At 35.8% G+C, this 13,869-nt stretch overlaps 1 protein-coding gene and 1 pseudogene across 1 annotated transcript; one reads left to right on the top strand and one right to left on the bottom strand.

Moving 5' to 3' along the window:
- The first annotated feature begins 309 nt into the window (after positions 1–309).
- On the top strand, positions 310–1,245 carry Or5m10 (olfactory receptor family 5 subfamily M member 10). Its single transcript, NM_001000298.1, has one exon. It carries the CDS (start codon positions 310–312, stop codon positions 1,243–1,245), a length of 936 nt encoding a protein of 311 aa, NP_001000298.1.
- Positions 9,813–10,774, bottom strand: Or5m12b-ps1 (olfactory receptor family 5 subfamily M member 12B, pseudogene 1; annotated as a pseudogene).

The raw sequence follows: 13,869 nt of genomic DNA on the forward strand, positions 1-13,869 counted from the left end.
TCAAAACAGAGATGTGCGTAAAAATATGAGTTGATATCTATATGAAAAGAGGAAAATATTGAGGAAAGGAATCAAAACTCTTTCTCTGTATGTGTGTGTGCGCATGCATTCATGTGTATATAATTCATACAGAGAGAATGAAAGAGATATATCACAAGACATAGGGAGAAAAATAACCCAGAAAAGGTGAGCTGCACACTGACAGTGTTTTACTTTTATTCAGATGAATAGAATGATGTGAAAAAGTGAGTGGAATTAAGGACAGAGGAGAAGATATTGCTTGCATTCATTATTATTTTCATCTTGAAAATGACTTGCCTAAACCATACTGCAATGATGGACTTCATTCTTGTGGGACTCACAGACAACCCAGTACTGGGGAGGATCCTCTTTGTGGTGTTTCTGGTCATTTACTTTATAACGCTGACAGGAAACCTGTGTATGATTGTGCTGATCAGGACCAATTCCCACCTGCAAACACCCATGTACTTCTTCCTTGGCCACCTCTCCTTTGTAGACATTTGCTACTCTTCCAATGTTACCCCAAACATGCTGCACGGTTTCATCTCAGACCAGAAGACCATCTCCTATGCTGGATGCTTCACACAGTGTCTCCTCTTCATTGCTCTGGTGATCACGGAGTTTTATATCCTTGCTTCAATGGCACTGGACCGCTATGTGGCTATTTGCAGCCCTCTGCATTACAGTACCAGGATGTCCAAGAATGTTTGTGTCTCTCTCGTCGCATTTCCTTATGTGTTTGGCTTCCTGAATGGGCTATCTCAGACTCTGCTCACTTTCCACCTGTCTTTCTGTGGCTCCCATGAAATCAATCACTTTTACTGTGCAGATCCCCCTCTCATCATGCTAGCCTGTTCTGACACTCATGTCAAAAAGATGGCCATGTTTGTTGTTGCTGGGTTTACTCTCTCAAGTTCCCTTGCTATCATTCTTCTATCTTACCTTTTCATTTTTGTAGCTATAATGAAGATCCGTTCAGCTGATGGAAGGCAGAAAGCCTTTTCTACATGTGGTTCCCACATGACAACAGTCACCATATTTTATGGAACCCTTTTCTGCATGTACTTAAGACCTCCATCACAGAAGTCTGTAGAAGAGTCAAAAGTAATTGCAGTTTTTTACACTTTTTTGAGTCCAATGTTGAACCCCTTGATCTATAGCTTAAGGAACAAAGATGTCATCAATGCCATGAAACAGATCATTAAAGGAAAATTTCTTCAATGAACTTCAGTTTATGCAGGTGTTTAGATGAATTCACTGTGTATTCTTTAACTTAGTCATTTTAAGGGACACATTAGCCTTCGTCATGACATTTTCAAACTGAACTTCTGTTAACTAACTTTCCTCATTGATTCTTGAAATTAAGGGAAATATATGGTAAAATATTTGATGCTGGCATTGAGAAATACCTTCATTAGCAGAAAACCTCAACATAGTCTGCTCTTAGTGTTCAATGTTTCCATACAACGTCTTGCCTCTGTGTAGGTATACATGATCATATATCTATGATCAGTGTAAACTTACAGTCCATTTTCTTTGAATAATGTTGTTAAAAACATATGCCAGAATTATTTTTACAATTTGAAACATTAGATCATTTCTGATACAATGTCTTAGATAAAGAATTTGGTCTGATATCTAAATAATTATTTAAGCATTCACATAAACATAAAAGATATGGATTATCATCCTAAGATTTCTGTTAGTTTTCTCAAACCATAGTATCAAAATCATCGTCAATTTAGTGATACTAGGGATCTTCTCCAAGCTTGGAAATGTTCTACTGAATTACATCTGTTTATGTATTGTTAAGAGTATTCATCAGTTACAGTCAGCCTTATCCTCTGCATATTTTTTTTCAGAATAATCACTTACAATTAGAGTTTGATAATTTGGGCCAATATGCTATATTCATTGACTTTTGCATATCCAAGAATGCCTCATTTGGGACATGGAGCAGGAGGAAACATAGTCTCAAAGTGCTTGAGTTTTACAGTCAGTGAAATAGTAATTTTTGTGATAACTTTCATTTTTAATGAAAATATAATTACTTCCTTTCTCCCCTCAAACCCCTTCCATGCCATGCTTTTGACTCACTCTCACATTCATTGCCTCTTTAACTTTGATTATTGTTATTGGCTAAGTTTATAAAAGAGAAGATCCAGAGTCAATGAAATCTGATTTCTAGATAAAATTATAGTACTAAAAACTAAAATCAGTGACAGACTCAATAGCAGAAAATGTAAGGTAGAATGTTATATCCTCCATTTACATTAACTCATTCATTATTAGACAAGTAGATTATTGTTTGGTGAAAAATATAAATTGCCTTTCACTAGGTTTCCTTAACTCTTGGATTCTTTATTGTTTTCTATTAAAAGTATATACAAAGATATTATAGGAAACTGCTGCAAAAATGTAAAATGTGCTGCAAAAATGCAAAAATATAAATAAATTATCTATAGATTTTGTAAAGCTGAATCATATTAGAGTCTTGGTTCACTGAATAAGTCTAAAGTTCTGTAAGATTTCTCTTTGCAAAAAATAATATCAGAAAAGTGAGGGAACTTTTGTCACTACAATTTATATATATATAGATATATATGTGTGTGTGTGTGTGTGTGTGTGTGTGTGTGTGTGTCCTGTGTTTTGTCAATAGTATTATAACACAGTGAGAGTTAAGAAAAGGTGGTATGTGCTGTCAGCAGTGGAGGAAAGTGAACGACAAAGAGTCATTTTGTAATGTGATCCCTGGTCCTACCTAATTTTTATGACTTAAGTTATTTACTCAGTTTTTACTTACACCAAACTTTCCAGTGTTGCTTCCATTTCCAGCCATGAAACAGACTCAGTGTATATGTATATTTTATAATCATTACAAGACATTCATTGTCTCAATTCTATACTTATTCTATAATAATTCTATAATTATTTTAAAATTATTTTTAGTAGGTTTGGCATTATAAGTTCGTCACTTTCCCTACCCATTCCTCTTTACAAAGCCTCCTACAAAACCAGTCCTAGATTATTTTCAAATACATGTCATTTTCTCTTATTGTTTCTCTCTCTCTCTTTGTCTCTCTTTGTCTCTGTCTCTCTCTCTCAATACATAAATACAATCTGCATACAATCTGCTAAATCTCTATGATTCTTTGTAAGTATTCAGTCTTGAGAATAACAATTTGTTATTGTACAGACATTTTTTTAAAAAAAATATGTCATCCTCTATGTCTTTGAGAATCCCAACAAACTTTCAGACACGTTACCTTTCTTACTACAAGTGGTTTACCTAATTTTAGTTTTTATTATGCATTTTTATTTATGTTTGTGTGTGAAATATGTGCTTCATTGAATAGTGTGAGTGTTAGGCATATACTACCTCACTAGTTCTATTAAAATATGAGAAAATACAAGTAATTATACATAAAATCTTTGTGAGTGATATTTAATGATATGGTTACTGGTTTTCAAATCATTTGTTTTAATCATCAAAAGTGAAATGCAATGTAAAGTATAATTACTTTTATTTTTGCCTGAGGTTAGCTTCAGCAATCTTGACCTTTCTTTTCTACGTTTTTTTATTTTATTTTTTACACTCCTGATTTTATTCTCCACAATCTGATCACATTCCATACCTCCTTCCTGCCTCCCCCTCCCGTCTCTTCACAAGGATTGTTCCCACCCTCACCCCTCCCCACCTGACCTCTAAACTCCCTGGGGTCTCCAGTCTCTTGCGAGTTAGATACATCTTCTCTGACTTAACGCAGGCCCTGCAGTTATCTGCTGTATATGTGTTGGGGGCTTCATGACAACTGGTGCACACTGCCTGGTTGGTGATCTAATGTCTGAGAGATCTTGGGGGTCCAGGTTAAATTGAGACTGTTGGTCCTCCTACAGGGTCACCATCCTCCTCAGATTCATCCAGCTTTCCCCTAATTCAAACAGAGGGGTCAACGGCTTCTGTCCATTGGTTGGGAGCAAATATCTGCATCTGACTCTTTCAGAAAGAAGTCATGATAGGCCCCTTTTTGTAAGCACACCACAGCATCAGTAATAGTGTCAGGCCTTGGGGCCTTTTGAAAGTAGCCAAGGAGAAAGAGCATCTGAGAGAGCAAGACTTGGTCTTGTGATAAATTAAGATTGTCTTTTAATATTAAAACTTTTACCTGGTTTTATTCTAAATTACTTTGTAGTGGTATTTGGCCCAACTGTCTGAATTATTCTGATGCCAGAAACTGGATAGTCTCTGGCATTTAGTACTTCATCCTAAAACAGTGGGGTATCAAGTAAAGGGTAAATTTCTAGGTTTTTTTTTCTCTCTTAATCAGAAGCTTCCCCTCTCCCTTGTTAAAATGGAGGGAGGTTTGGAACGACAGATTTTTATTGAACCAGGAGAAGACAGTCACTCACAGAAGGAAAAACATTTACACAAGCAAATATTCATAAACTTACAACATTAATTTGCCAAAGCATGCATACATGTTCATGCATATTCATACATTCCAGTTGGACACACATATATAGTTATTTCACAATTGTACACACACACACACACACACACACACATACACACACACCTATATCCATACTTACATATGCATATGGAGAAAAAGACCAAGTGTCAGTATAGAAAAAACTCATTCTAGATGAAAAATGAACTATAATCTTTATGGCATAGAGAAAGAAGAGAAAGAATAAGCTTCTTTCCTTTTAATGTTAAATGAATTAAACCAGTGTCTAAGAAAAAAATGTTTTCTTTAATACTAAGCCTGCCTTGCTGTAAGGAAACAATCTATTCCATCCTATGGAAAGAAGAAGCCTGTCTACTCTTTCTGGTCTCTCTGCAGTTTCTCTTTGTTCTTGTTTTTCTCTGCATTCTGCATATTGTTCTAATAATTGATAAGTTACTCTACTCTTTCTCTTTCTAATCTTGCTCTCCCCTCTTGCTCTGATGTAATAATACCATGCAATGTAATTGTTTCTACTTTTATGCACATTTTCTAGGGGAATAGATCACATGGTTTTCCCAAGCATCCTTTTCCTATAAATCAAAATTTCACTAAATGTTCAAACAAACTCAAATAATAAATTGAGTAAGAAGTTTACAACAGAGATGTTTACAAACATTTTTATTGAACCTAGACATGTATTATCTGTCACAAGCTCCTGTCATTAACTCTATAGGTTCATGGAGAGTTTAAAGACCATAACTAAGTTATCATTGAAGCTTTGTACAGATAAATCTGGTCAATATTTTATCTTTTGTCCTTGTACCTACAATAAATCATTAACTACCTTTCATGACCTTTATTTAATTATTTTGCAACCTTTTAGAATGTGCTCTGAGTTGTAAATGCCCACTTTCTATCTCAGAAGCAAATAAATTGTGACACATAAAAACTGGCAAAGTTCTCATTGCAGTTTTCATATCAAAGTGACCTTTACTAGAAGTCTTATTATAAAGGACTTACTAATTACTAGTATAATTTTAGGGATTCTTATAGCATCATCATTAAGAATTAAGAAGTCATCTATAGGTCTTTGTACTATCCACTGCAAGGTAGTACATCTTTGTTGATCTGCAGAACTGTACCCAAAATGGTAGGTTAATACCTAGTGATTGTTATGTATATGTATATATCATATAAATATATATCATATAAATATATATCATATAAATATATATCATATAAATATATATCATATAAATATATATCATATAAATATATATCATATAAATATATATCATATAAATATATATCATATAAATATATATCATATAAATATATATCATATAAATATATATCATATAAATATATATCATATAAATATATATCATATAAATATATATCATATAAATATATATCATATAAATATATATCATATAAATATATATCATATAAATATATATCATATAAATATATATCATATAAATATATATCATATAAATATATATCATATAAATATATATCATATAAATATATATCATATAAATATATATATATCAGGAAAGCATATTAATATATGCTTTATAAAATATATATATATATATATATATATATATATATATATATATATATATATATATATACCAGGAATCTTTCTTAAAATGTTCTCTCTTTGACCTTGGCCTCAGGAAAATTACCTGCTAGGTTTTAGCATGTATTAGATGGCTCCTGGCACTAAATTAATAAAGTCTTAGGCAAAGAAAATAAATTACTTTTCTAAAAAAAGTTCAATTTTAATTCCAGTTTTGTTTCTGTTGAACCCATTTTGCTTTGTTCAGGTAACTTTGTTAGATTTCTTGTTAGGACAGTGTTTCTCAACCTGTGGTCTTGGGAGTCACATATCAGATATTTACAATAAGATTCATAAGAGCAGCAAAATTATAGTTCTGCAGTAGCAATGAGGTAATTTTATGGTCAGTAGTCATCACAAAATAAGGAACTGAATTAAAGGGTTGAAGCATTATGAAAGTTGAGAACGAAGGATTTAGGACATATTACAAAGTGTTCATTGCTAGATTAAATAGTATACGAATATGAATATATGTATCTGTGAGGTTTTTTTTTGGTTTGTTTATTTTTTGTCCTATTATAGTCTGTTTGTATATGTTTTCAATCTTATTTCATTATTATTCTTTATCTGCCTGTTTGCTTTCTAGAAGAGACAGAAAGTGTGTGCATTCAAATGGGAGGGGAAGATCTTGAAGGAGATGGGGGAGGGGAATCCATAATCAGAGTATATTGTATTAAACATATGAAGGATTACTGGGGGCTCTATTCTCGATCACAGATTAGGCATAGACCACAAACATCAACACAAACTCTGATTTTCTACATAAATTTCATTTATTACACAAGCCAAAGAAATAAGATGGTTAAATATTTATTGGGCAGAAAGAGCAATATGGACCTTTGAAGGTATGGTTTGAAAAGATCTTTTAAAAAAGGAGGTGAGTAGATACACTCAAACTAATAGAAGAAAAAGTGGGGAAGCATCTCGAACACACGGGCACTGGAGAAAATTTCCTGAACAAAACACCAATGGCTTACACTCTAAGATCAAGTATCAACAAAAGGGATCTGATTAAAACTGCAAAGCTTCTGTAAGGCAAAGGACACTGTTGTTTGGACAAAACGACAACCAACAGTTGGGAAAAGATCTTTACCAATCCTACAACATATAGAGGGCTTATATCCAAAATATACAAAGAACTCAAAAAGTTAGTTAGACCACAGGGAGACAAATAACCCTATTAAAAATGGGGTTCAGAGCTAAGCAAAGAATTCACAGCTGAGGAATGCCGAATGGCTGAGAAACACCTAAAGAAATGTTCAACATCTTTAGTCATAAGGGAAATGCAAATCAAAACAATCCTGAGATTTCACCTCACACCAGTGACAATGGCTAAGATCAAAAACTCAGGTGACAGCAAATGCTGGCGAGGATGTGGAGAAAGAGGAACACTCCTCCATTGTTGGTGGGATTGCAGACTGGTACAACCATTCTAGAAATCAGTCTGGAGTTTCCTCAGAAAATTGGACATTGAACTACCTGAGGACCCAGCTATACCTCTCTTGGGCATATACCCAAAAGATGCCCCAACATATAACAAAGACACGTGCTCCACTAGGTTCATAGCAGCCTTATTTATAATAGCCAGAATCTGGAAAGAACCCAGATGCCCTTCAACAGAGGAATGGACACAGAAAATGTGGTACATCTACACAATGGAATACTTCTCAGCTATCATAAACAATGACTTTATGAAATTCGTAGGCAAATGGTTGAAACTGGAAAATATCATCCTGCGTTAGGTAACCCAATCACAGAAAAACACACATGGTATGCACTCATTGATAAGTGGATATTAGCCCAAATGTTAATTACCCTAGATGCACAGAACACATGAAACTCAAGAAGGATGACCAAAATGCTAATGCTTCATTCCATCTTTAAAAGGGGAACAAGAATACCGTTGGGAGGGAATAGGGAGGCAAATTTTAGAACAGAGGCAGAAGGAACACCCATTCAGAGCCTGCCCCACATGTGGTCCATACATATACAGTCACCAAACTAGAAAAGATGTATGAAGCAAAGAAGTGCAGGCAGACAGTAATCAGATGTAGATCTCTCCTGAGAGACACACCCAGAATACAGCAAATACATAGGCGAATGCCATCATTAAACCACTGTACTGAGAACAGGACCCCCGTTGAAGGACTCTTAGAAAGGACTGAAAGAGCTTGAAGGGGCTTGAGACCCCATATGAACAACAATGCCCACCAACCAGAGCTTCTAGGGACTAAGCCACTACCCAAAGACTATACATGGACTGACCCTGGGCTCCAAACGCATGGGTAGCAATGAATAGCATAGTAAGGGCACCAGTGGAAGGGGAAGCCTTTGGTCCTGCCAGGGCTGGACCCTCCGTGAACCTGATTGTTGGGGGGAGGGCGGTAATGGGGGGAGACGGGGAGGGCGAGGTGTTAGGGGATGTTGGCCCGGAAACCGGGAAAGGGAATAACATTCAAAATGTAAATAAGAAATACTCAAGTTAATAAAGATGGAGTAAAAAAAAATTCAAAAAAAAAAAAAAAAGGAGGTGAGTGTTAGAGTGAGCTATACTGAGTTGGTAAATTCTCAATGGGCAGGTAATAAAGTTTTTGCGTGCCCAGACCTTGATCTTCTGATAGTTGGAATTTGATGATCAGCTTCAGGAATTAGTCAGACACATGAAAGTGGGCAAATAAAGGAATAGACTTTGATTGTTAGCTCTAGAAAAGTAATCTAGTGGGAGAGGCAAATGGGAGGGCCGATCTGCCTGGTCTTTGTTTGTGATTCTCAAGCCTGGCAAAGCCCTTAAAATGCATTCTCAATAAAAGAAAAATAGAGGGAAAAATGTGTAATATGATCTAAAAATAAATATAAACAATTTCAATATTTTAAAATTCCGGCTGATTAATTCTGGTGCAAATTATCTTCCAAAAAGTGAGGAATAATTCACAGTTTTGATTAATGATTGACAGCAAGTACTGCCCGTTTTTCATCTGCATCAGGGAATACTGCTTAAGATTATCTGTTACTTTTGCTGATAATTTCTGTTTAGTAACCTGCTAGAAACAGAAACTTGTTTGTATACACATGAACGTGGAAAAAAAGTTACCTAAATATTAAAAAGAATTTATATGCTAAAATGTATTTTATGGTCATCACATTAATAGAAATCATGTTTAAAATTTAGGAAATACATTGCAATTCACCTTGGGTAAAAAATGTTTCTACATGTCACTCAATATTGGTACAAAGTGAACAGAAGAGCATATGTTCTGATGAATATAGGTAGGGAGAGTTATCAAGCAAGAATAAATTCAGGCTATCTTTAATCACCAGAGATGATGTCTGGGATTGCATTTCCTCTCAATCGATTCTTCCTGTAACTTTCAAATCTATAACTGCATTTATATTCTCACCAGATCCCAAGTTATATGCTCAAAATCATACTCTTGCCATTCCAAGTAAAACAAAATGCATTCAAGTAAAACAAATCAGAGAACTTTTAAAAACATCAATTTATAATTTTGAGTGATTTTATAAATGTATTATATTTATATAATTTTTACCTCTTCCTCTCCTCCCCTCTTTCTCAAACTTATAAAACCTTTTATTTTATTTTTTTCATCTTTATTAACTTGGGTATTTCTTATTTACATTTCGATTGCTATTCCCTTTTATAGAACCCTTTAAAACTGAAGGTATACTTTGCTTCAGTGGGAGAGTAAAGGTGCTTAGCTTTTCTCCATTTTGCAGAGATTTCTCATAAACACTCTTTTCAGAGCCTGTTTCACATCCTTGTTTCTCAGGCTGTAGATAAATGGATTCACCATGGGACTCACAAAAATACAGAATACTGCTATGAGTTTTCCTTGCTCAACAGACCTCTCATTTGCTGGTCTCAGGTACATGCAGAAGAGGGACCCATAGAACATAGTGACGGCTGTCAGGTGAGAGCCACAGGTAGAGAAAGCCTTTTGTTGCCCTTCACTGGAACGGATCCTCATGATGGTGACGAAGATAAACATGTAGGAGATGAGGATGATGAGAAGGGAACCTGTCAAATTAATCCCAGCTGACACAAAGAGGGCAGTTTGCTTGACATAAGTGTCAGAACAGGTTAGCATCAAAAGGGGAGGGTCGGCACAGTAGAAATGGTTGATGGTGTTGGGTCCACAAAAGGATAGACGTGAAGTCAATATCACCTGCATTGTGCCTACCATAGTACCCCAGAAGTAAGGGAAAGTAACCAGGCAAATGCACACTGGCCGGGGCATTTTTGTGCTGTAATGTAGGGGGTTGCAGATTGCCATGTACCTGTCATAGGCCATGGCACCCAGCATATAATATTCAGTCAAGAGCAGGGTGACAAAACAAAACACTGAGTCAGACACCCAATGTAGGAAATGGTCTTCTTCTCGGATAGAAAATGAACAAGCATCTGAGGAGAGACATTTGTTGAGTAAAAAATATCCACACATGCCAAGTGTGTCAGGAAAAAATATATGGGGGTTTGCAACCGAGGAGTGAACCTGATTAGTAAGATCATGCCAAAGTTTCCTGTCAGTGTGATGAGGTAAATCATGAGGAACACCAAGAAAAGAATTGGCTGCAGTTCTGGTTGGGTGCTTAGTCCCAGAAGAATGAACTCAGTTGCCTCAGTGCCATTGTGGTTGGCACCTGAGTATGCCTTCATAGTCTCTAACAGAGAAATGAGTAAGAGAGAATAATTAGATTGTTTGTAAAAACCCAAGCCAGTGCTCACTCAAACAAAAATGTTCTTTAGAAGAATGTATGGGAAATATTAAAGAGGCTGTTAGAACAGTTGAGTAACTAACACATATATTCTTCAACTTTGGGATGCAGTCTGATTACAATTTCATGTGGTATATCATTAGTTCTACATCTATATCATATCTAATATTTTGAAACTGTAAACCCTTCAGAATGTACTAAATTTAAACCTGTTCTCTGTAATCAAACAGCCTCTGAGGCCTAGAGATGAGATTCCTTTGCTTAGTGTTACTTTACACCTATGTTTCCACCAATGCATTTTTAAAATGCTCTGATTTATAACTTCCTTTGTTCTGTTACTATTAAATCTCCATGAACCTGCTTTCATGTTGAGTCATTGTAGTTGAGAATTGAACATATATACATATATGCTTACATATACACATATACATATACATCATATATAGCCTACATCTACATTTGGCTCCATGTGTGAGTGCACATGGGTTAACAAAATAGAAAGTTAAAATTACTTCTGAAGTTGAAGAACCTCCTCTTCAAAATAGCTCACTTACTGTACTTATTATCACATGAAATATAGGAGGATTTGCATTTCTTAAACTGTGCTGTTCTGGCTTCTATCCACCTTCATCCTAAACGCTGCTATAATACAAGAGAATTGAATTTACTCTTAGTGTCCCCAATAAGGAATAGGATTCCTGCTCTACACATGTAGTTCCTGCTATAGGTGAATAAGGAAATGTGACCATTAAATTATTACACAGAGACCCTGTGGTCACTGTCAGCAAAGATAAACCAGGAAATAGTGACAGCCAAGCAGTTATTTTTAGAGCCCATCATCCATATATCTATATTCCATTTTTCCTTCTGAATTATTGATGTTTTTAACATGTGATTCTCTATTCAGCTATTTGTTGGTGCATATGGGCAAAATTTTAGTTTGTATTGTTATCCAGAACATGAACAAGTGCTGAATTATATCATAGCATACGTTAAATAAATGATTATTTGCATCAATGAGGCAGTTTTATTCTATTTATTTTTTATTAGATATTTATTTGCATTTCAAATGCTATCCCTTCTCCCAGTTTCCCCTCCAAAAACCCTTATCCCATCACCTCTCCTCCTACTTCTACGAAGATGCTCCCCCACCCACTCCCACTTTACCTCTCTGGCATTCCCCTATACTGGGGCATCAAGGCTTCACAGGACCAAGGGCCTCTTCTCCCATTGATGCCAGATTAAGCCATCTTCTGCTACATATGCAGCTTGAGCCATGGAGCCATGGGTCATCCCTCCATGTGTAATCTTTGGTTGTCATCTCTAAATTTTTAACCCAGAATTGCTCCTGTCTAAAAGATTTATGGGAACAATGTGTGGAACAGAGATTGAAGGAAAGGTCATCCAGACAATGCCCCAACCAGGGAATCCATTCCATATATAGATAGTAAACCAAGATACTATTGTGGATGACAAGAAGTGCTTGGTGACAGGAGTCCGAAATAGTTGTGTCCTGAGAGGTTCTACCAGAGCCTGACAAATACAGCTGTGGATGCTCTCAGCCAACCATTTGACTGAGCACGGGGACCCCAATGGAATAGTCAGGGAAAGGACTGAAGGAGCTGAAAGGGTTTACAACCCCATAGGAAGAACAACAATATCAACCAACCAGACCTCCCAGAGCTCCCAGGGACTAAACAACCAATAAGATAGTTTTCTAATTCCTGGTGGCTATTTCTTTTTCCTAGGCCTGTACATTTCTTAAATCTCTGACATTATAATAGCTACAAATATTGGCTATCGAGTGAAGAGTGTATTTGAAAAATATCAATATGTATTTATTTAAACAATGAAGCTAGTTCTTATGGTGCTTGACTTAATCCTAATAATCAATCCTTAACAAATATCCTGTTACACTACTAGAAACATATTAAACCTGAATCGGTTTTGAAAATATAAGCTAGCATTTTTCATGGTATCACATCTCACATATCCAGGAAGAGAGACATAATATACAATCAAATATACAGCCTTTAAACTGTAACTACTCTAGAGGCTCTGCGAGAACCTTACTAATACAGAGGTGAATGCTTGCAACCAACCATCAGACTGAGCACGGGGCCCCCAATGGAGGAGATACGGAAAGAAGATAAAGGGTTGAAAAGGTTTGCAATCACATAGGAAGCACAACATTACCAACTAACCAGACCCCCCGACAGCTTCCAGGGAGAAAACTACCAACCAAAGAGTACACATGGAGGACCCATGGCCGCATATGAAGCAGAGGATGGCATTGTCTGGCATCAATAGGAGGAAAAGCCCTTGGTCCCATGAAGGCTCTGTTACCAAGTGTAGGGGAATGCCAGGGTGGTGTGTTGGGAGTGGATGGGTGGAAGGGAGAGCATCATTATAGAAGCTGGGGGAGAGGGTGTGAGAGAGGTGGGAACCGGGAAAGAAGATAACATTTGAAATGTAAATACATAAAATACTCAATAAAAAAACCAAAGCTCTAACTACTTTTCATTTCAATAAAACCATACATTCACTTTTGGACCAGTGGTTATCAGTCTGGAAGCAGGTCTAGAGCTTGAGTTAATAACCTCGTCCACAGTGGACAACCACAAAAGAATGAGATCCTTAGCAAGTTTCTATGTGATTGTGTTGTATAAGAGTAGATCAAGAATTGACTTATATAGCTGAGATAACCTATTTAATTGAATACAGTTTTAAGTAGTGACACAAAGTGCTTCTATTCTGTCAATTTATGGTTGCTCTATTCAGTGGATTCTAATGTATTGTTACATGTTAGAAAATCTCCCCAAATGTAAAATGTTCTAGATCAATGCACATAGAATATTTTTCTATGAGTTCTAAAATTGAAAAATAAAGACTTCAAAAGGGACCCTATAGTATTCTTTTGTGTCTTGTAAGCTTGAATAGAGATTTTTTAGATACACTATGATATACCAGGACTTGAACAAATCCCACTGTTGAAATACTCTCTTTATTCAGTGCACTTTCTTCATTATAAGCAGA

This window comes from Rattus norvegicus, chromosome 3 (assembly GCF_036323735.1).
Source record: "Rattus norvegicus strain BN/NHsdMcwi chromosome 3, GRCr8, whole genome shotgun sequence".
NCBI classification, from domain to species: domain Eukaryota; kingdom Metazoa; phylum Chordata; class Mammalia; order Rodentia; family Muridae; genus Rattus; species Rattus norvegicus.

Coding starts and splice junctions, on each gene's coding strand:
- Or5m10 (NM_001000298.1), top strand. CDS start 310: ATGACTTGCCTAAACCATACTGCAATGATGGACTTCATTCTTGTGGGA.